This window comes from Chelonia mydas, chromosome 17 (genome assembly GCF_015237465.2).
Source record: "Chelonia mydas isolate rCheMyd1 chromosome 17, rCheMyd1.pri.v2, whole genome shotgun sequence".
NCBI lineage: Eukaryota > Metazoa > Chordata > Testudines > Cheloniidae > Chelonia > Chelonia mydas.
The window spans coordinates 14,430,818-14,453,416 of record NC_051257.2 but is presented as its reverse complement, the minus strand read 5'-3'; the positions used below and the strand labels follow the sequence as shown (position 1 = coordinate 14,453,416).

Here is a 22,599-nt window from a genome sequence, read left to right as displayed (position 1 = left end):
CATTGCTTCAGATCAAGCCCATTCTTTCTTGTCCTGCCTTTAGTGGATATGGAGAAAAATTGATCAAAGTCATCTTTTAATAGCCGTTAACGTATCTGAAAACTGTTAGCAGGTCCCCCCTCAGTCATTTTTCCTCAGGGCTGAGGATGCCCTGTTTTTTTTTTTTAACCTTTCCTCATAAGTCAGGTTTTCTAAACCTTTTATCATTTTTGTTGCTTGTTTTTCTCTGGGACTCTCTCCAGTTTGTTCACATCTCTCCTAAAGTGTGACCCCCAGAACTGGACACAGTACTCGAGCTGTGCCAAATAGAATGGGTCAGGTACCTCCTGTGACTTACATACGGCACTCCTGTTAATATACCTCAGAATATTAGCCTTTTTCAAAACTACATCATGCTCTTGATTCATATTCAGTTTGTGATCCACTGTAACACCAGATTCCTTTCAGAAGTGCTGCTGACGAGCCAGTTATTCTCCATTTTATAACTGTGCGTTTGATTTTTCCTTCCTAAGTTGTGCTTTGCACTTTCTTCACTGGATTTCATCTTGTTGAATTCAGAACAGTTCTCCAATTTGTCAGGATCTTTTTGAATTCTCATCCTTTCCTCCAAAGTGCTTGTGACCTCTTTCAGTTTGGTCTCATCTGTAAATTGTATAAGCATACTCCTCCAGTTTATTATCCAAGTCCATGAATGAAAATATTGAATATTGGATATATTGATCCCCTGTGGGATCCCACTACATACTTTCCTCCAGCTTGACAGCAAATCATTGGCAGCTATTCTTTTAATATGGTCTTTCAACCAGTTTTGCACCCACCTTACATAGGTGCCAACTTCTGCTGGCACCAGTGGGTGCTTGACCCTCCTCTGCCCCCAGCCCCACCCCGACTCCACCCCTTCCCCAGAGTCCCCACCCCAACTCTGACCCGTCCCTGCCCCTATTCCAACCCCTTCCCCAAATCCCCACCCTGGCCCCGCCTCTTCCTCGCCTCCTCCCCTGAGTGCACCGCGTTCCCGCTCCTACCCCTCCCCACCCCCCGAGCTTGTTCCGCCACGAAACAGCTGTTTTGCGGCAGCAAGCATTGGGAGGAGAAACAGGGATGCGCCGTGCTCAGGGGAGGAGGAGGAGGTGGGGCGGGGAAGTAGGGGTTGAGGGGAGAGGGGAACTTGGCTGCCAGTGGGTGCAGAGCATCCACCAATTTTTCCCTGTGAGTGCTCCAGCCCCGGAGCAGCCACGGAGTCAGCTCCTGTGGCACCTTATAGTGGTGAAACATGGTGTTTTTGTTTGAAGGGGATAATTTCTATTCACAGAGTATGAACCTGCTGGACATCTGAAACCATATCCCCTCCATCAGTGCTGTTGAATACAGCTTGTTAGGAATTTCTAAATGAAATTCTTTTTTTTTTTTTGAAAGAGCCAGTTCTTTAAAACTGAAACTTTTAGTGGAGATGTATGAGTTTCAACAAAACGTTCATTAAGGAGGTTTCTCAGGTTCAGGATGGAATGCTGAGAGAGAGACACCAAGACCCCCACCATAGAAAAGCAAGTATCTGAATTAAACAGAACAGGGAGTTGAACTTGTGTCTCTTGCATCCCTGCTGTGTGCCCAAACCACCAAGCTATTGGTTATTTTGGGATGGATGTGTTTTTCTTATTTTGAGTAAAAAATTATCATTTTATCTTGAAATTTCATTCCACTATGGAAAAAAATAAATTTAGAAACCTCAATTTTTTTTTGAAAAACAAAATTCTTGTTTACCAGCCAGCTCCACTGTTGAATGGTTTCAAAGATAAATTGATTTTGATCCACATCTAAGTTTGTTGCACTACTCATCCTTTGCTTCTCTTTTGTGTTTAAAGGCCAGAAGCTTTTACAGCCTTATTCTGGTTGACAACATTAATAACTGTGCTTGGCTTGCACAACTCCAACATGGTACAGAACGTGATTTCTTTTTCTTTTCTCTTTATGCTTTATAAAGGGGTTCGGGTTATTAAAATTCTAAGAAATTCTTATTATTGAAATGAATAAACAATGATGATACACCTGATTTGTAATACTTAACACATATCTACCAGAAGTGTATGTCCTATATTCACAAAACAGATACCACAGCTTCCACTATACAAACTTCCTCAGTTTCTTTTTCTATATGCATAAAACTTCACCTAGATGGACCATCTTTAAGAGATGAGGGGTTATTCGATCTCTGTGTCCATGTAGAGTCTGATTCAGCATACATTGAACTCAATGGAAAAAATCCAATTGACTTCTATGGGCATTGGATTGTGGCTCGACTCCTTGTCTCTGTCGAGACTGCTAGCAAAAGGGCTGATAATATCAGCTGGTGCAGTGATTTTATGGACAATGAAGCTTGCTCTGGACTTGAACTGAGGTAACTAGCTCGTCAAATTGATCAAATAGTAACCTATCTTTGGTCAGTGCTGACGAGGGCCAGGCTCCAAGATGTGCTATGAGATTTCTTGACATTTGCAAATACCAGAAATCATCATTTCCATTGGCAATAACAGGCCAAGGTGAAAGTAGAATGCTGTAAAATGTGTTGCATTGTTTCTCGTTATAAGAAAAGGGGAATTATTTTTAATGGAAGTTCTCAAGATTTTTCTAATCCAGCTCTAGTCGTTACTAAAATGCTTACCCAGAAAAAGGTTTAACAAGACCTAAAGAAGTAAAAACAGTTTTTAGAAGTTCCACTGAAATAAATGTGAAAATCATTTTAATACACTGTAAGCTGAAATGAGTGAAGACAAATGCTCTACCCTTATTTAAAGAAACAAAACTAAAAGTGCTGAACCTTGCTTATGTATTGATGGCTTCTGTAATAATTCTGTAATTTCACTCTTAGACGTTAAGATTTTGACTATAACAATGAGGCGTAATGTTTCTTCGAATCAAGGAAGAAAGCCTTATATCAAAGACATTTTTATTAATAATAATACTTTGCACCTAGCTTTCATCTGAGGATCTGAAAGCCATTTACAATACTGTTAGCCCCAATTTACTGATGAAAAGAATAGACTCCCAGGAGTCTTGACAGCAGGTATTCAGCTAACTTGTCCAGCACAGCCCAGAAAGGATCCAGAACTGTGCCGTGGAGACCCACACATGCACTTGGGGTATTAGGACTCAGGCAACACCTCCACTCCGTTGCCCCTCCCTTTCCCTCCCCTCCCCTCAGCTGCAGGGAGGAGCCAGCCAGCTCACAGGGGCAGAAGCAGCCAAAGCAGAAATCTTGGGTCTTCTGGAAATGTGAAGAACTTTCTACAGTTTTGCTGGCCTGCTCTGCCCTGTGCCAATTGGCTGTTTGGGACAATCCTCCAGCTCCCCCTTCCTCAGTCTCTTCACTTCAGCTTCACTCCAGCCCTGCCGCTCTTACCCTCTTCTCCCCTGTCCTGCCCCCCTCGCTCCTTTCCCTTCCCTTCACCTGATCCCCCTCCCTCCTAACTAAATCCACCCAAAGTAAGTAAATCCATGTAGAAATAACATGCCATTTGCTGTCATCCTCATCCTCTTTCCCCAGCCTGTGTCAGTCTTGTCTATTTAGATTTAGGGCTAGTCTACACTAGAATTGCTACAGGGGCGCAGCTGTAGAGAGAGAGAGCACTCTCCCATCCGCATACTAAATCCACCTCTGCAATAGGCGGTAGCTATGCGGGCGAGAGGAGGTCTCCACCAACATAGTGCTGTCCGCACTGGCGCTTAGGTCAGTGTAACTTACATTGCTGTGGGGTGGCTTTTTCACTCCCTGAGCTACATAAGTTATAGCAACATAAGCGCTAGCATGCACAAACCATTAGACTGAAACTCTTCAGGGCAGGGACTTTCTACTACTCTGTGTTTGGACAACGCCTAGCGCAATCGGGCCCAGTTCTTGGCTGGTCCTTAGGCACTGCCGTAATAAACATGTCAAATAAAATAATAAAACAGGCTATTTTGTTCTAACAGATTGCCTGTAAAGAAGGGTGGAGTAGATAGTAGATAAGCACTTGACAACTTGCCATCTAGCAGAAGCTAATCCACATTTAAAGCAATTTAAAGGAGGGTTCCTCCCTTTGCTTTTCTCCTGAGCTATTTTGTGGTAACTAACTCCTCCTCTTCATCTCTAAAGGCATCTCCACATCAATGACAGTGCTAATGAATTCTGATGGTTTAGTCCCTTCCCTTCTGTGCTCCTTCAGTTAGACTCTTCTTTGCCAGACATTTTAGCTTCCCCTCCTTGCTGACAAATTGAAACTGGGGTATATATTACTATGACTTTTGCTTCTATCATTCAGCACGTGGAAAAATAGATGTACAGATATTATAGAATATGAAGTAGTATTCCTATGGTTCCTCTCTCTTGCCTTCACATTATTAAATTATAAAGAAATACTGTCATCCTAGTCTCTTAGCCAAGTCATAGAGAGCAAGCAGAGTTATGGTTCCCTTGATAAATTGCAAAGCATTATTAAGTTTTGCTCTTTGGACTGAAAGTATTGGCCTAAAAGGACATCAACCACAGTCACATTGCTCTCGATTGCTGCTTAATTGCTGCTTGTTTGTGTTAGAGATCATGTGGTTTGATTGATCTTACCCTGCATTTGTCATTATAGTTACAACTTCCTAGTTTTCTCCTAGTACCTAGACCACAGGATGACTTTTAAATCCTGAATAATTTATGTGGCTGGCCAGTTAAATGACTGAAAATAGTATTATATATTTAAGCCAATAGCTCAACCTTGAAATCATCATTTATGCAACCAAGGCATTAAATATTTATTTGGGGCTTATGTTGAAATATGAAATAGCAGGGCTTTTTAGAGCTTTTTTTAAAGTAAACAATGGCAAACATCCTAGGGTCCATCCATGAATACTGATTTCCCCCCTCCTCTTTATTATCCCCCCTCCCAATTTTTTTAATGATCAGAATTCCATGTTTATGATTTTCACTAAAAAATGAGCCACAATTCAGCAGGCACATGCTTAACTTTAAGTATGTGAATAGTCTCATTTCATTCTTATTTTAGGTAGACCTCAGCGGAGCAGCTCACATACTTAGGTACTTGCTTGAAGATCTTGCTGAGTCAGGAACTTATCACAGATCAGGTGCAGCGCAGGTAGTGGAAATACAAGCTTCCCGACAAGTTCCTGCCAGTGGGCCGCAAGAGACGCCATCTCTTTGCAGGCGGGGATAGTTCAGTCACTTTTCTGTGCCTATTTAATTTTGGTGTCTACTGAGACTGCCATTTAGTGCTAATTGTGATTAGGTGAAATTTTCAAAAGCATCCAAGTGGCTTACGAGCCAAAATCTCATCATCTTACCTTGGGACTTGGATAAGATTTTCACAAATGCCTGTCACCCCTGCTGGTGACATGTGCATCTGCATTAGGGATTTGGCTGAGACTCATCAACCTACCCCACAGAGGCAAGCAGACAGTTCTAAAGCCCTGGTGTCATTAGGCTTTATGACTCTGGCCTGTTTGTTTCTGTGCCATCGTGTGATTCATTTTTACCTCCCAAGATCCTTGTGTTCCTCCAGTAGCTTGTACATTTCAAAGTCAATCAGAGACCAAGCTGTTTCTCCCTAGTGAGTTGTATGTCAGACACTTCTTGCTAAATGGGATGGTATGTCTTTCTCGTCTCTTTTTTGATATTTTATATAGCTGTAGATAAACTCTCAGTAAAGGATTTGGGGTTTGCTCATTCTTTGCTGGATAATGCAGCCAAAAAGCTCAACACCTGAGAGATGTCAAATACATCTGGAATAGGGTCTCCGGGAAACTGGTACACTATCACTATAAATACTTAAAGGGTTGATAAAATTCTAGTGAGAGAGAAGTACAGGATAGTCCTGGAAAATGGCAAATGCTCAGAAATAGGCCTTTCTTGTCTTTCATGTGCTGGTGAAATCTCTGCTATGTGGTGATCCTCTACACTTCTAAATTTTGCATGGCAGAGGAGAGAATGCATTGCTATTTATTGAATGTTCACATGCACCTATTCGAAGACCCTGTTCATATTGCAATGAGCTTACAGTCGAGTTTGGGCGTGCACACAAAATAAACTCATATCATGTCTATGGGCAAGGTTACCCGCTGATGTAAACTGACATCGCTCTATTAAAGCAGATACAGAACCCAAGCCTATATGGACATAGATGCATATAAAAATACACACAGCAATTGACAGTACACATGTGAGGTGCTAGAATAAGTTCTCAATATTTGTCATTGAGAGGCTTCTTAGAAGAACCGTGTTTGATGAGGGATTTGAAGGAAGACGAAAGGGAGTTTGGCACATAAGCAGACAGAGAGACCCTGGCAGAAGAGGTGGAATAGAAGAATGTTCAACAATGAGTGTGAGAAGTATTTAAAGGAGGAGAAAGATTCCATCCGGGTCCTCACAACTTTGTTTGGCTCCTTGCAGGCGGGTTGGACCTTAGTAATCTTTTCTGGCCCTGCTGTCTGAGATTCTGTGATTTTTAGAAGCTGGTTGGAGAGAGTGATGGGTATAATGGAGTGCTTTGCCAGATTGTAATTGTAAAGGCCATATTTCTCACTGTGCGACCATCAAAATGCAAAGGGTCAGAAAAAGTCTTTTTTTCTTTTTTTTTCTTTTTTTTTTTTTTTTGCAATTCAGCTTTTAAAGTATACTGAAATATGCTTCATTTATTACAATTGCCAGCAGATTTCTGTTTCATATCTTTGTTTTAACAAGTGGCAGAGTACCGAGCAAGTCTTTTACACTTTATATGTGGCATATAGTATGTATGAGTTTAAGACCCCATTTCGAGGTGTTTATGCCAGGTTTATCTTTGATTTCTGTGTAAACAATTACAGAAAAGAAAAAACAAAACAAAAAATGGGCTCTGTTCTCTGTGAACTTAGATAAAATAGAGCTACTTCAAAGCATCTTTGCCTGGACATCCACAAATAGATTTCAAACCAGATAATGAAGGAAAAAAGGCTGAAGGAACGCATGCCAGCTCCTGTTGTTGCTGATGTATGTTTTTTTTAAGGCAAGTGTACCATTTACCCTCGCTCCTGACTTCTGCTGCTATCACTGTGAGAAGAACACAATCAGAACACTTAATCCACCTCTTTGACTTGGCTTCTGAGTATAACAATAGCAGAGAAAGAGACACATTTTCTGCTGGTGTAAATAGATGCATCTCCATTGATTTCAATGGAGTTTTGCTACCGAAACTTACTTATCAAGCAAGAGCAACTCAGATCAGGTCAAAAGGGAACTGGAAATGGCCATTATTTTAAACTAGAAACATAGTCACTTCTGTTGTATGATTTTGTATCCATTTGATATTGTTTTATAGCTATAGTGACAACCTCAGTTAGATTTACATATGTTATTGTGGGGATGGAGGAAGGAAAACTATCTGTATTTACATGTTCTTGTAATTTCTTGTAAAAGGAGTTTGGAGAGGGGAGAGAAACTACTTAAATAATACTCCAACAAAAATCAGGAATGGTACACAGAAAGAGGTGAAATCTTCACTTTTAATTATTAAATTGAATTTTGGGTATTTTTAAATCATCCATTTTTAAGCACCCTGATCAGAGGCTTTTGGAAACTTAGTTTTTCCTCTTCCTAGCACATGAAGATCAATTACCTCCGAGCATATGGTGACACCACTGGCAGAAAATGTTTTGGCAAAGCCTTTCAGGGCATCAAAAACAGCAACATTACAAACATCCACATGTGATGATTATGTTGAACCTGGTCTCCTGTTGTAACCAGACTGTTCCTGCCCTGACAGATGCTGATGAATAAAGCATGAATCCACATTACAACCTTCCCAGCTATTCGCCTTATGATCAAAAGAAGAGGATTTTCACTTCATGGCTTGGCTGGTGATCTACTGGAAGCTTGGGGGATCCAGTGGGGTTGGGTCCAAGTTTGAGCCCGGGAACGCTTACTCGTTCCCCTGGCTCACTTGAAGTAAGCCCTCTTGGGATCCCAAATAAGAAAGAAATACAAAATAACTTCTTGAAGAGGCCTGAGTGCTGCTTGTGACCAAAGCTCACATGATCAGTGTCTTGCTTGGGTGTAGGCTGTTGCTGTGCGCCCCCAAAGAAGGGTGCAATAATGTCCTTGGATGTGGCGCTCACTGCGGTTATGATCTCAATAAAAACGCTCTTTGTAGTTCACCTGGCATTTGGCTATATCTTTTGAGACCTGCTGGAAACATAAGGCAGGTGTGGAATGCACTTGTAATGGAAATTTACACTACAAACACCAGTGCCCTGTGAGCTGCGTTGGCTGCATGCTGGCATGTGGGGTGGAATTCTAGGTGTTGGTTTTTAACCCACTCAGTCCTAAATGGTTTGTGCTCCAGAGCCCTAAGAGACCGCCTCTTTCTCCCACCTGAACTCAGCACTGGAGCTGCAGCGCTGCAGGCCGAAATGGAAAGGGAACTGCCAGCTGGGTATCCGCTGTGAAGTTCCCTGACTCTGGATCACACTTCCAGCCCCTTGATCAGCCAGACCCAGATTTGTTCTCTCAAGGATTTAGTGCAAGGCTGACCTGTTTTTTGTTTACTTTCCAGGCATGTCTGGAAGGAGCAGCTTGATTAGTGGCTCTTAAATTTTTGTATTGGTGACCCCTTTCACACAGCAAGCCTTCTAAATTGCGACCCCCTTCTAAATTACTTCTTTTAATGTTTAACACTATTATAAATGCTGGAGGCAAAGCAGGATTTGGGGGTGGACGCTGACAGCTCACGACCCTCCGTGTAATAACGTCACGACTCCCTGAGGCGTCATGACCCCCAGTTTGAGAACCCCTGATCTAGATGGTCTTGGAGGTAGCATGTGGATTTATTATTATTTTTATTTTTTGTATTACAGTAGCACACAGAGACCCAGACTTGTTCTATGTAGGGACAGATATTATTGTTGGCCTTTAACAAATAATAGTAATCAGGATAAACTATTGCTAATTGAATGTATGCATATCCATTTTATTCCACAGACAGCGCTAACCCAGCTAGAAGTTGGATCACAAAGAATTTTCGATTCTCTTGTCCTTGCGAAAGCTGTGTAAATAAAGAGTGACAGGCAGAAATGAGAGTCTAATTCCACTCCTGGCAGGAAGGTTATTCTATCCCTTGGGAAGAAGGTGTCCTCTTCTAAGGCTCTGGTAAAGGCTTAGCTTGCTGAGTGCACTACAATGGGTAGAAGTGTTGTTATTCCTAGTTTAAAAGTACAATGTAGTGAAATAACCCTATAATTCCGTATGATGCAGAAACTCGGGTGCCTCGGAACTATACCATCGTCTAGATTTAGAGCTGCCAAATGGTGTGGGGTTGCAATAAATAAACAAAAAGTAGCTCAGAAGAGCAGCATGAGGGGTGTTTTTGACACATTCCAGAAGCTCTGTGAAAAAGGTTTTCACTTAATTCTCAGGAGATTTATTTACTTTGCTTTTCGTTACCTACTAACCAGTCATCAGCAGTATGGAATTGTATGAAGTGGCTTAGGCCCAGACTTTTTAAGCTGTTTTGGGGAGTTGGGGCGTGGGGTCAGGGCCACAACACCTACAGATTTGGGAGCCTAAATCTCTTTTTCAAAAGGAATTTAGGCACTTAGGGGGGCCTCAATTCCATTCAGATTTAGATTCACAAGTGCCTAAATCCATTTGAGAAAAGAGATTTAGGCTCCAAAATCGGTTCGGCGCAGTGGCACTGAGCGCTACGATGCTTAAATACCTTTAAAAACCTCTGCCTAAGGGAGCTAGCAGAATAGACTGGTTTCAGAGTAGCAGCCGTGTTAGTCTGTATTCGCAAAAAGAAAAGGAGTGCTAGTGGCATCTTAGAGACTAACCAACTTCCTAGGATATTGCTATCTGGTCTTTGGCACTTTCATTCTTTCTGTCTCCTCCCCTATCATGATTATCTCCCTCCTCCATTGTCCTGCCCAGAGGCAAAGAAACCAACAAGGATCCCTATTTTTATGAGTTTTCCTGAATAATATTTTATGGTTTGCCCTCTTGTGTCCATGCATCATTTCTGAGTTGCCTGACTGATATTGTATCTACAGTCCTATGCCTCTATAAATACCGTAAAGGATGTGCAATTAGGCCAACTTTTGCCTTTAACTTAAATCAATCTTTATCTTCAACATAGCAAGCTAGTAGATAAATATACTGCATAATGCAGAGCTTAATTCTTTGTGGGTAGTGTTGGGTATTTAGGTTGCTCTTTGACTCTCATGGATTTAAGTGCCCCATTATCTCATCGGTGTGCACACAACTTGCATTGATATTCATGATGGTTGCATGCAAAAATCCCTTCATATCCAGAATCTCCTTTGTGTTTCTATGTCATCCAGCATTATCTGCAATCCATTCCTCTTCTGTTTCTCCAACGCTTATTACAGTGTCACTAAGAGAGAGCGGTTGTACATTTCTCTCCTTGTATTCATTTTGAAAACTATAGGTTTATTCAGAAACCTAGCAATTTTTGGTCAGTTTCTTTGTGATTTGACCATGCGTTCAAACCTCAACTAATCTCTCTGTTTTTCTCTCATCTATTGATACAGTAACTAACTGACACTGTCAGACCGCCCTTCCTGAAAGCCAAGCTCGATATCTCTATAACTCCCTGTGTGCCCCTCAGCAGTTTCAGCTCTGCATGTTCCTCACACTAAGCTCCATAGTAGCTCATGTCTGTCTTACCATATTTCTGATTCTGCTGGCAAGCAGCTCAGTGCCTTTGACCAAACTTAAGTTCTCCTAAGACGGTATCTTTAGAATGTGCTGATAGGAACTCGGGGATGGGGCGGGAGGGGACCAACAACAAAAAACAGGTGGGTGTGTTAGTATTTTTTTTTTTTCATTTTAATCATGACATTTTCTCAAGCATTTTGTGTGAGCGTGCAGGTGTATTACTTGTATTACAGCATCACTGTTCTGGGTACTGTACAGACACATATAAGAGAGAGTCCTTTCTCCAAAGATCTTATAGTCTAAATAGTAGACCAGGCAGAAAGGGTGGGAGAAAAGATGTGATGATATCCTCGTTTGGCAGAGAGATGAGAGGCACAGACAATTTAAGGTCACCCAGGCAGTCTATGTGACGGAGAAATTGAACCCAGATCTCCTGAGTCCCTGTCTAGTGCCTTAACCACGAGACCTCTTTCTCTTTTTTTCTAATTTTTTTCTCATTTATTTCTATCATTGCAAGTTGTTTTTAATAGAAAAATGCAGGTACCTGGGAAATTTTTTTTTTAATACTTGGCCTTCAGTACCAACCCCTTCGTTGCTGATGACACTAAACATCACCAAAGGGGAAGTTTTAAAACTGCAAATGTGTTTTCCAACACGTGATCCCCATGTTACTCAACTTGGGCAAATAGAACTAGAGTGCTCACTTTCACTTTCTGTGTGTGTTCAGTCTCACTTTATGGTCTCTGTACACAAGCACAATTCTGTATTACTTGGGTTTCTAATAGTGCAGGAGTAGGATTACATTGTGAAACAATCCCAAGTCTTCATTGCTGGCATTTTTGGATCATGAAAGCATTTGTTTGATTTTGTAAAAACCCGCATGGCCATATTCTGAAGTGTGGCTAAGGAGCCCTCAGTGTAGCCCCGGAGCAAGGAGTCAAAAGATGCTAGTTGCAAACCCTTCTCTGATCATTGTCCAGCTCAGCAGCAGGCTAGGGTCCCCGTGTAGTGTAGTCTGGAGGCTGCTGTCAACTGTGCCAGCTGTCATTGGCCTGCAGTAGGCATTATCATAGAAGAGACTCACAAAGGGGACCCTTTCCCTTGGCTCTGTCCCCTGCACTAGTTCCCAGGAGAGGAATGGTATAGGATCAGTCGTAGTTCCTGTGCGCCACCTAACTGTTGACTAGGCTGTTTGGTGCTAGCAGAGCGGTGCTCCAAGCTCATCCAGAATGCATGAGTGGTGGATATAATAAGCCAGGGGAGGCTTAGCCTCCCCGGCACAGCCGCTGGGGCCGCGGTGGCCCTGCCTGCGCTCTGCCTCTTCCGATCTGTGCGCCACCTCTTCCCCAAGGCCCCCACTGTCTCAGTGAGTCTCTCCATTCCCCGCCACCTCCCAGAGGTCCTTGCCACTCGCTGTGTCCCTCCTCCCCTTAACCCCCGAGAGGCTTCCCCCGCCTGCCATGTCCCTCCTCTCCTCCATCCTGTCCCCTGTGAGGCCCCCGCTTGCCCTGTCCCTGTGGGCAGTGGAGGCCTCATGTGGGAGAGGGGAGGAAAGGAGGAACATGGCAAGTGGGCTGAGCAGAGAGGGGGCGGGGCCTGGGGCAGAAGAAGCGGGACAGGTAGATAGCCTCCCCCAGGGGTAGGTTTACCCGCTGCCCGTGCCAGAATGTGAGGATCTAGCCTTTTATTTGCAGGCGGTTTCGCTAGGATTATGTTATTGCAGTTTCTCTTTAACTTTGACTAGCTGAATCTGTGTGAATAGACTGTAGTGAGAGATTGCTTGTCCATTTAAACTGTCCTCACATGCGTGGCCATGTGTACGTTTCAGTGTCTTTAAAGAGGGTATTGGGCCAATTTTTGTCTTTATTTATTTTTTTAGTACAGTACAGTTTGATACTTTCTTATTCCTTTTTGGAATAAAAGGAAAACCCGCAGCAGTCTGGCATGAGAAAATCTCTGCTTGGAGAAATAAAGGAAAATGGGGAGAAATGAGAAATCTTAACCTGGACTTGCTTCTGAGTTTGCTCTACAGTCTACACAATTCACTTTGTTCGTCCCGAGTTCTGGGCTCAGATATCTCGGTCATATCCTCTGACTTTCTGTAAATTGTGTCTGGAAAAATGACATCTGCTGGGCTTCTCTTCTCTCCCTGTAACTAGCTGGAACTCACCACCTAATGGGAGACCTATAAAAACGAGCCGTGCTGCTAGCTAATTCTTGAAAGCTGTGCACCAAATAAATCAAGTTTCTGCTGAGCCCTGCCGTGACGGGAGTTGGTTAGAGTCTTCAGCAAGAGCAATGAAAACAATGATCAAAACATTTCCTGGCTGGGTATTAAAGATGGTTAACCAGCATAATTAGATCAGAATCCCAATGACTGAAGGACCTATTGACCATACAATCTGGCACAGAAAAAAGATGGCTTCCTGCAACAATGAAACAATGCTGCTGCTTTTATTACTGGGTTTATATTCACACAGTGTTGGGGTTTTTTTATATTAAGCTATTCTGTACATTTTCTTCTCTGTGAAGAGAACTAAGCGCAGGTGCTGAGAGAGGAAAGCTGCTACTGTAGTTAAAAGCTCTGATGATTAAATAGTGAGACAGGAAAATATTTGTTAAATAAAATAGAGACCGAAAACTTTGGTGTAAAAATATGTGAAAAACTGCTGCTAAAAAAAATAAATCTTCAAGCCTCAGTAACAGAGTTTTTCTACCACCAAGCAGGTGTTGACACAATACTGAGTCAGTGAAAGTTGATCTATTTTCCTGAGGGTGGCTGAATTTTAAAGCTGGGGCCGTAACGTTACAGTACATCTTGGTCATAGATAAGATCTGTGAATTATATATGAAGGATTAGACCTCTTGAATTAGTTATGACCCCAAAAACAGATCCATTAGATCTGTCTGATAAGGCATTATGTTTGCAGTAATGTTGTGTTTATCTGAGATTTTATGGCTTAGCCATGGTACTTAAGTTAGTTAGGATAATGCATTATAAACATTTATCTCAGCTTTTTTCTTTTTCTTTTTCTTTTCTTTTTTTAATTTTTCAGCTGCTAGAGCAGGGGTGGGCAAACTACGGCCTATGGGCCAGATTCGGTCTACGAGCCATTTTAAGCCGGCCCGCAAGCTCCCGCTGAGGAGCAGGGTCTGGGGCTCGCCGCACTCCAGCTGGGGTGCTGGGTTAGGGGCTGTACCATGCACCTCGGCCCCGCTCTGGCGCTCTAGCTAGGGCGCCGGGTCGGGGGCTGCACCACGCAGTCCCGGAAGCCACAGCATGGCCCTGGTCCAGGGCACAGGGTCGGGGGCCATACCACGCGGCTCCCGGAAGCAGTCCCATGGCCCCGCTGTGGCATTCTAGCAGGGTCAAGGGCCGCTCCACGCGAAGGGACATGCCACTGCTTCTGGGCACCGCTTGAAGTAAGTGCCGCTTGGAGCCTGCCCCCCGAGCCTCTCCCCATGCCCAAACCCCCTGCCTCAGCCCTGATCCCTCTCCCAGTCTCCAAACCCCTCAATCCCAGCCCAGAGCACCCTCCTGCACCCCAAATCTATCATCCCCAGCCCCACCCCAGAGCCCGCACCCCCAACCAGAGCCCTCACCCCCTTCCACACCCCAACCCCAATTTTATGAGCATTGATGGCCCACCATACAATTTCTATTCCCCGATGAGGCCCTCAGGCCAAAAAGTTTGCCCACGTCTGTGCTAGAGGGACCCAAGAGCTTCCTTTTTGTTTTAGCCGAAACAAAAAGGATGAGCATATGGTGAGGCAGGAACTGTGGATATTAGGGAGGTCTGACAGAACTTCTGGAACATTCATCTCTTATGAGCATCCATTCTTGCTGCAGCGAGGTGTTTTTCCTCAGAGAACTCTAGCTGCTACCCCACATTGATTGAGAGCATTTCTGGCCTTCAGAGTCCAGCTAGCTTGTCTTTAGAGGATATGAAATAATTGCTTCTTTGTGGGTAGGGGTTATGGAAAGTTTTTTTCCCTAATTGCTTCTCCCCTCTGTCCCATGAACCTGAGTCTGCACACACACAGTCACGAGTCTGCACCAGGAGGCTACCGCTGTTCCTGCCCCAGTCAGTCTGCGTTCCATTATAAAGAGCGTGACGTGGAGTGTCTCAACTGAGTAAAATCATGGTAGCTAAGCGCATTTCTACTCACTGAGGATCTGCCCCCAAAACTTTCTTACAGATTTAGCAGTTGGGCTCCTGAGGGGATACCTCAAGAGCCCAACTATCAAAAGGCCTATCAAATGAATGCACACAAGACACCCAATTGGTAGTGGGCTGTGGTCAAATAAGTGAGCCATAGGTGACTGCTGAAAAGGTTCTGAATTTCCTACGGTAAATGTGGATGTTGCATGTTTATATTTTAAATGGTCTGTGAATTGCTGGATGTCCAATTGGTGGTGCAGCGGGGCTAAGGCATGCTCCCTATCCGGCTCCATGCAGCTCCCGGGAAGCTGCCTGTCACAGGGGCTCTGCATGCTGCCCCCACCCCAAGTGCCGGCTCCGCAGCTCCCATTGTCCCGGAACTGCAGTGGGGCAGTGTGCAGAGCCCCCCCCGCGGCCGCCCTTCCCCTTAGGAGCTGGAGGGACATGCCAGCCGTTTATCCCGGGAGCTGCTTGAGGTAAGCACTGCCCAGAGCCCGCACCCCTTATCCCCTCACATGCCCCAGCCCTGAGCCCCCTCCCGCACCCAAACTCCCTACTGGAGCCTACACCCCCTCCCGCATGCCAACCCCCTGGCCCAGCTCAAAGCCCCCTCCTGTACTCCAAACCCCTCATTTCTGGACCCACCCCATTGCCCTCACCCCCTCTCACACTCCAACTGTCTATCCCAGCCCAGTGAAAATGAATGAGTGAGGGTGGGGGAGAGCGAGCAACAGAAGGAGGAGTGAGTGGGGGGCACGGCCTCGGAGAAGGGGCATGACCTCAGGAAAGGGGCGGGGCAAGGGTATTGGTTTTCTGCAATTCGAAAGTTGGCAACCCTATCTGTGAAGTACTGTTTAAGAACAATGTCCAGTTCTAAAATAGCACCTTTCAGCCAAGGGTCTCAAAGCACTTTCAAAGGAGGTGAAGTTTCATTATCCCCATTTAACAGTTGAGGAAATGAAGGCACAGAGGTGAAGTGATTCATTTAAGATTACATACTAGGGCATTGGCATAAATACCAGGTGCCTTCCCCCTCTCTGCACCCCAGTCCACTGGACTACCTTTCTTTTAGCAAGAGCAAAATACATTCTGCTAGTGTCTTGGGATATGAGCTTCTTGATGTGAATACCTTTAAAGGAGTTTAAATTGTGTAAAAAACCAGTTGTCTCAGAATACAGCTGACGAGAAGGTGAGGTTGAAGGTGAGTTGCCTTCATAGCAGGAAATACAAGTTGCAGAGTGCCCACTTTTCCTAGCAGTTTGTTCTGGACCAAAGTGTGTGTGTGAGTGGGGGAGGGTAGTGACAATCTACTACTAGGACACAAGTTCCAAGATGCTTCATGCATTCACGTGGTAAACCCATGAGGGGTGGAGAAGAGAGTACGTGTGTGTGTGTGTGTTAAGGAAATCTTGCAGCACGCTTTGTAGGGCAAATAGGCCAGAAATAAAAAAGCAGAGAAAAGTGAATAAAGTAAAAGAATAAGAGACTGGATTGGACAACAAGATGTAGTTCTGTGAATGGAGACATTTTGGTTTCTGCTGCTGAAACTGATAGGGGCTGGAAATGCTGTGGTTCTCAGCTCCTGTATGGACAAGACAGAACAGTGGTGTTCATGGTATACTCCAGAAAGCACATTGAAACAATGGAGAACTCCTTGGACATATTTATAAATATTTGTGCTCAGAGGATAATTCCCAATAAAGAATGTATCCAAGCACTTTTGAAAATCCCATCTTTAGATTTTGTTTTGCTATTCATGGAATACCTGTGAGCAGATCACAATCACCTTGAATTTATTCATTAGTAGAAAGAATTAGATTAGTTGTTTTGCTAATTATTTATAGTTGATTGTGCATACATCTATGCCAATATTTGGTATTCATTCTTGAACTGTTGCTAGGTTGAGATTTGGTCTGATCAATCACATAATATTCTTCCTACATGCGCTTCTGGTGCAAAATAGTCTGTCCATTTAAAATTCAGTTTCCATATATGGCTTTGAAATTTGCCTTCTACAAATATTCATGCCAGTAGAACCCAGTCACACAAAAGTTCACAGAAAATAATGCAAAAGGGCAGAAGCAAATTATTTCATAAAATTGAGCAAATGGTCGTGAAATGTAGATAAATAGAAACATGCTTTGTCAGCATTCACTCAGTTCTACTAATTACATCATGTTTAGACAGCAGTCTATCTGCATGAATACTCTGAGTGTTTAACTTGTACAATCTACAGCATCTGAAGGCAGTACGTGTTCTCAGATACGCAGAAAGACTGGGGACTTTTTTAACCTCCAAGACTGTAATAATGAATCTTTTATAAATTCGTTTGAAACGCAAGAAAAATATGGAAGCTGACAAATAGAATATGTTGGCCTATGAATATATAGGACGGCCAAAAAGCTTTTATAGAACTAAGTAAAGAATTTAGGCTCCAATCCTGCAAAACATCCCTATAGTGAAGATCATGACCTCCCTAAAGTGTCTTCAGTTGATCTTAGATCCTCAGTTGTTCTTACTAATGGTGCACATGCTTAGTCGGGGGTGGGAGGTGGTAACTTTATGAAAACAAGCAGTCTCAGTGGTGTGAATAACTTTATTTATGTAGCTCAATGTTTGCAGGTTCAAGGACTTAAATTGTAAGTTCTTTGGGACAGGGACCTTGTCTGCTTGTATTTCAGCAGACTACTCTCGACATTCACGTGCAATTGCGATGCCACTCAGATTAGGTCTGTGATTGTAAGAAACCTGTGGATGCTGAGGCTGGATCTTGCCCTTGTAGTACTCCAGGCGCCACAGCAGTGGGACTAAGGAATAACATCAGAGAAGAAGTTTTCTGAGCCAATCTAAACTTCTGCTTTTTGTATGTGCTCTGTCTGTCTTCTGCAGCTCAAGCCAGGTCAGAACAGTTGCCGAGACAGTGACAGTGAAAGTGCCAGTGGAGAATCGAAAGGATTCCATCGGAGCAGCTCTCGGGAAAGACTCAGTGACGTAAGTAAAACTCCGGAGGCCAAATACTGCCCTGAGTTGCATCATTTTTTTTGAAGGGTGTAAATCAGGGCAGAATTTGGCCCCCGGGGGCAATGTGCTCCTAAACCCCTCCTGCCCCAGGGGGGTCACTTGCTTGCAGCCAGTTGAAAGAAAAGGGTTGCTTAATTTTGTTAAGTTGCAATGAACTAGACACTTGTAACCTCTGTAATATGGGTAGCTTGGTGTCTTAGACCACAGTGATCTGTGCCCAAGATTCGAGCTCCCAAACAACTATGATATCGGGATTAACAGGGTGAGAACCACCATGATAAATATCAATAGATGTGGAGACTCTGGGAGTCCATGAGAAGAAGCGACCACAAAGTAATACACTCACAAGTTGTCAAATGTCCTTTTATTAACAATTTCATTAAGCAGATAAACGATACCACGACTACTGCAAATACTCAGATAGAGATAAACCATAAGTTGTCCAGCATCAATGATTTCATACTCCCATCCCCTGGGCAAACATCGAAAGGAGTAGGATAATGATCAGGTGGCCGTCCCTGGTGGATGTCTCCTAATATGCTTCCCTGGCTAGGCAAAAGCTTTTATCCTGGTTTTTCTTTTATGCCCAATACGCTCATGCATGTGCATGAGAGTGACATTCCCTCTTTCTTTATTTGTGCTTCAACACCCCATGAATTTTAGGGTGACCCATCTCTCATAGGCTAGCCCCTTCATCCCCCTTGTTCTCATTAACATATACATCGATGAGTTACCCTAGCAACTTGAGGTTATTACCAAGTCACCTGAAATGTTACTGTCGGGCATTTTGTGGCATTAACTGGTACATTGTGGCAGATTTTTCTAGTTTATTGCTGCATAGTTCCAGAGCATCAGCATTCAAGCCCATCTTTTACTGTAATCTCATAATCTACTGATACAGGGCTCTTATCTAGTCATGCCAACCTGCTTGAGGCCTCTGTAGCTTTCTGTGGACAAGTTACATATCTCACAGACCTAAAGCGTGCAGGCCTTGTGTTAGTTTTATTTTACTTACATGCCTGATACACACTCATCAGTGATACATACTCAGGGGTGAAAGTAATTTAAAGGATTTACCGGTACTCCGGAGTCCTTAGGAGGGGGCGGGGCCTCAACCTGAAGAGGCGGGGCCTCTATCGGAAGAGGCAGGGGCTTTACATCCCCGGGCCCTTTAAATCAATATTTAAAGGGCCCGGGGCTGCTACTGTGGTAGCAGCAGCTGGGAGCCCCGGGCCCTTTAAATCACCCCGGAGCTACCAGCTGCAGAGGCGGCTGGGAGCTCGGGGGAGATTTAAAGAGCCCAGGGCTCCAGCTGCTGCTACTGCAGTGGAGCCCCAGGCCCTTTAAATAACCATTGGAGCCCCGGGGGCTCCCGGCTGCCACTGCTACCCAGGGGCCCCAGGCTCTGGCAGAGCTTTAAAGGGACCGGGGCTCTGCTGCAGTAGAGGCAGCTGGGAGCCCCTGGCCCTTTAAATCACCGCCGGAGCCCCGCTACTACTGCTACCCCAGGATCTAAATTGTCCCTGGAGCCCTGCTGCCGCTTCGGCGGCTATTTAAAGGGCCCGGGTCGGTAGCTGCGGCAGGAGCCCAGGGCCCTTTAAATCACCACCTGAGCCCCGCCGCCGCTTCCCCAGGGCTCTGGTGGCAATTTAAAGGGCCTGGGGCGTACCGGCTTACTTTCACCTCTGTTCATACTGATACTTTACCAGTGAAACTCCGATCTAATCTGTTACCCATACATTGATTACAAAATTATATGATTATGTATATAATTAGCTGCTCAGTGAACAGTAGTTTGATAAGTACTGTAGGCTCTTCCCCAGGATGGGAAGAGGGGGGGAATATATTTACTGTAGCAAATTTCGTGCTTGCAAAAGGTATCGGGGAACTGGGGAGACTCAAGTCGTTTTTATTCACTGAACAGGTATAACATGGCAAACAGCCGCACAAATTTCGCCTCCACTGCTCGGCCAAACTTCCAGTTGAAGGAGCAAGCATTAGTAGTGAGAGGGTATCTCCATGTAAAAAAAAAAAAACCTTTCTTCCTCTCTCTGTTGTAGAGTATTAACCATTCACTGATTAAACTATGCATTAGTTTTTCAACCAATGCCTAGAATGGGAGTAGACACATTCTGGGAACAAAATTGACCTTCTTTTGCTGTCATCAGATCATCTAACCTGGGGGTGGATTTTTTTTTTTTTTAAATACAATGGCTCATATATAGGATATTCAATTGGTCAGATCCTCAGCTGGTGTAATTCATCATCATTTCACCAGACCCACTCCATCTGGGGTCTGAAGGTCTGCTCCTATATGTCTAGTGCATAATAAATGATACCCAAGACTCAGAAATAGGTCTTCAAATTTGGAAGACAGGTAACCTAGGGTGGCTTGCACAGACGAGATGAAGTTGAGCAGAAATGAAACTGAGAAAAGAAGAACTTTTTTAGTCCATTTTCCTGACAAATGTAATCCTCAAGGTACAGAGCTACTTCTGGCTGCACTATGCAGTATGGCTGGAATAGCCTCCTAAACTGCTGGTGTGACGGTATGAAACCTTTTCTCTCGCCTTCCTCCATTATTTTAGCGGCCCATCCCTCCCTTAGACTCAACCTTCATGGTTGGCCTCATGTTAGTTTTAAAGCCTGCCCTTTATAGCCATGCGGTAAGGCTGTTATCAGTGCAATAAGATACCATCAAAGGAGAGGAGATTGAGTTCAGCAAGTAATTTGAGATTTTCCATTGACTTAGATCTTTGGCAACACCCATTGTACTTCACTGTTGTAGTCATGGTTGTGTCATGTGCCTGCACTGCAGCTTGGGGCTGACCAGAATACTTTGGACTTGCATAACATCTTCTCTGCAAGCCTTGCAACATACTCGAGATGGGGACCCCAAGACCGAGACTTGTCGAACGCCTCACAGCAAGTCAGTACCAGAGCAAGCAGTAGACCCCAGTGCTCCTGATTCCAGTCCCCTAGTTTTACATACATGCATCCTGTGTCCTCTGGCAATACATTGTCTTCAACCTCACAATGCAGATAATGGAAAGGAGAAGGGAAACACTTTCAGTTCCCATTAGACACCCAAGAGATCACATGAGGACTATATTATCAGCTAGTGGGGATCCCAGGAATAATCTCATTAATATTTTTTAAATTTATTTTGCCTAAGTTGATAGCAAGCCCTGTCACGCTTTGATAACATAGCACAATTTAAATACGCCTTTTCAAGAGACCCATGGATCACTGTCCACTGCTGCCAGTTCAGCTAAGACCTAAGAAGCATGCATGAGATGGAGATCTTGTTATCTGGGCTTGCAGTGGCCTCCAGCCTTTTTCGGATTCTTTCAGTTATGAAAAGTAAATATCGTTGTACATTTCCTTCTCAGGCTACAGCAGAAACCTTTGTTTTTTAAAAGATGGATTCCCAGATAACGGCTGTGATAGTTTCACTTCCAGCTCTGTGAGATCCCACCTTGAATTCCATTCTTACAAACAAACAAGATTTGAGAGCTTAATACTTATTTTAAAATAATACATTTTAAAAGGTGCAGGCTTTCTGACTGCATCTCATTTGCCAATGCTGATTGTCCTGAAAAGAACAATAGATGAGACTAAGATCTCTCTCTCTTTCTCTTTCTCTCTCTGCAGAATTTTCTCTGACATAGGCACTTTTCACCTGGGGAAAAATACACAAAGAGATTGTGTACTCCGTGGAAAATATGGGTAAAATTTAAAATATCTCATTGAGATCAGCCCAGAGGTCACAAAAGTAAATCTTGGACTCTCAATATGATGAATTTCTATTGTGGTAGTCTTACAAGCTAGAACAGTAGGCATGGTTCCTGCATGAAGATGTATAACAAAGGGAACGTATATATTTTAGATGGATAATCCATTTTCAAATCTCTGGTTGTAAGTAAGCTGTTGATATAGAAATGATAACTTCACGAGCTTTAATGAGAAGCCTAAGTGATAGCCCAGTGACAGATGCAGAAAGAGGGAGATAGTATAATTAGTAACCAGTTTGCAAACTCACTTGTCAGTGGCATCATTCCATCTCCTGACAGGTATCTTTCAACTGTGCATTTTATAAATGTGTCTGCAGTCCTTGTGTAACACAGACATTAAGTCAAAGTGTTTTTACAAGGGATCATTCGTTTGCAGCCTAATGAGATCCAAGCAGATAATCTGCAGCACTTGCAAGAGTAGTGATCAAAACCAAAAAGAAAATAATACAATGAAAAGACCATGTTAATCAGGAGACTTTTCTCATAATGAGTTTTGAAATAGCATCAGAAAGTAGGAAGTGGAATTGCCCGATGTTCTTGTCAAATGCAGTGCAGTGAAACTGATTTCCGTCGTCTCTTCCTGCACCCCCTTTCCCTCGAATGCTCCAAAAGAATTTAATTAACAGAAAACTTGACCTCTGGTAAATTAAGGATAATGATTACCTGACAGCTCCTGACAGCAACTGTTGGACAGTGAGCTGATAAATCTTTGTTTGAGTTTGTAAACCTGTCTTCCACCTGCCCCCCCAACACACACTCACTCGCTCTCTCTCACTCTCTCTCTCTCTCTCTCTCTCTCTTCTTCTCTAGTCTTTTTGAAATAACAGTTTACTCTCTGCTTTCTGGATAGAGCTAGCCTCAGGGCTCTAAGCAGAGAATTTGGAGACCTTCTTCTTACATGTAGCTGGGAATATATAGGCCGCTACAGTCATTTTAA

The 22,599-nt window shown here is 43.7% G+C and overlaps 1 protein-coding gene across 13 annotated transcripts in view; it reads left to right on the top strand.

Annotated features, from left to right (window-relative positions):
• Nucleotides 1-22,599, top strand: part of AUTS2 (activator of transcription and developmental regulator AUTS2) — a 974,917-nt gene that overhangs the window by 434,164 nt on the left and 518,154 nt on the right. For all 13 annotated transcript variants that reach the window (XM_037880130.2, XM_037880131.2, XM_043530919.1 and 10 more), the window contains one exon: nucleotides 17,737-17,838. In XM_037880130.2, coding sequence (XP_037736058.1) covers nucleotides 17,737-17,838 — 102 coding nt within the window. The remainder of the gene's footprint in view (nucleotides 1-17,736; nucleotides 17,839-22,599) is intronic.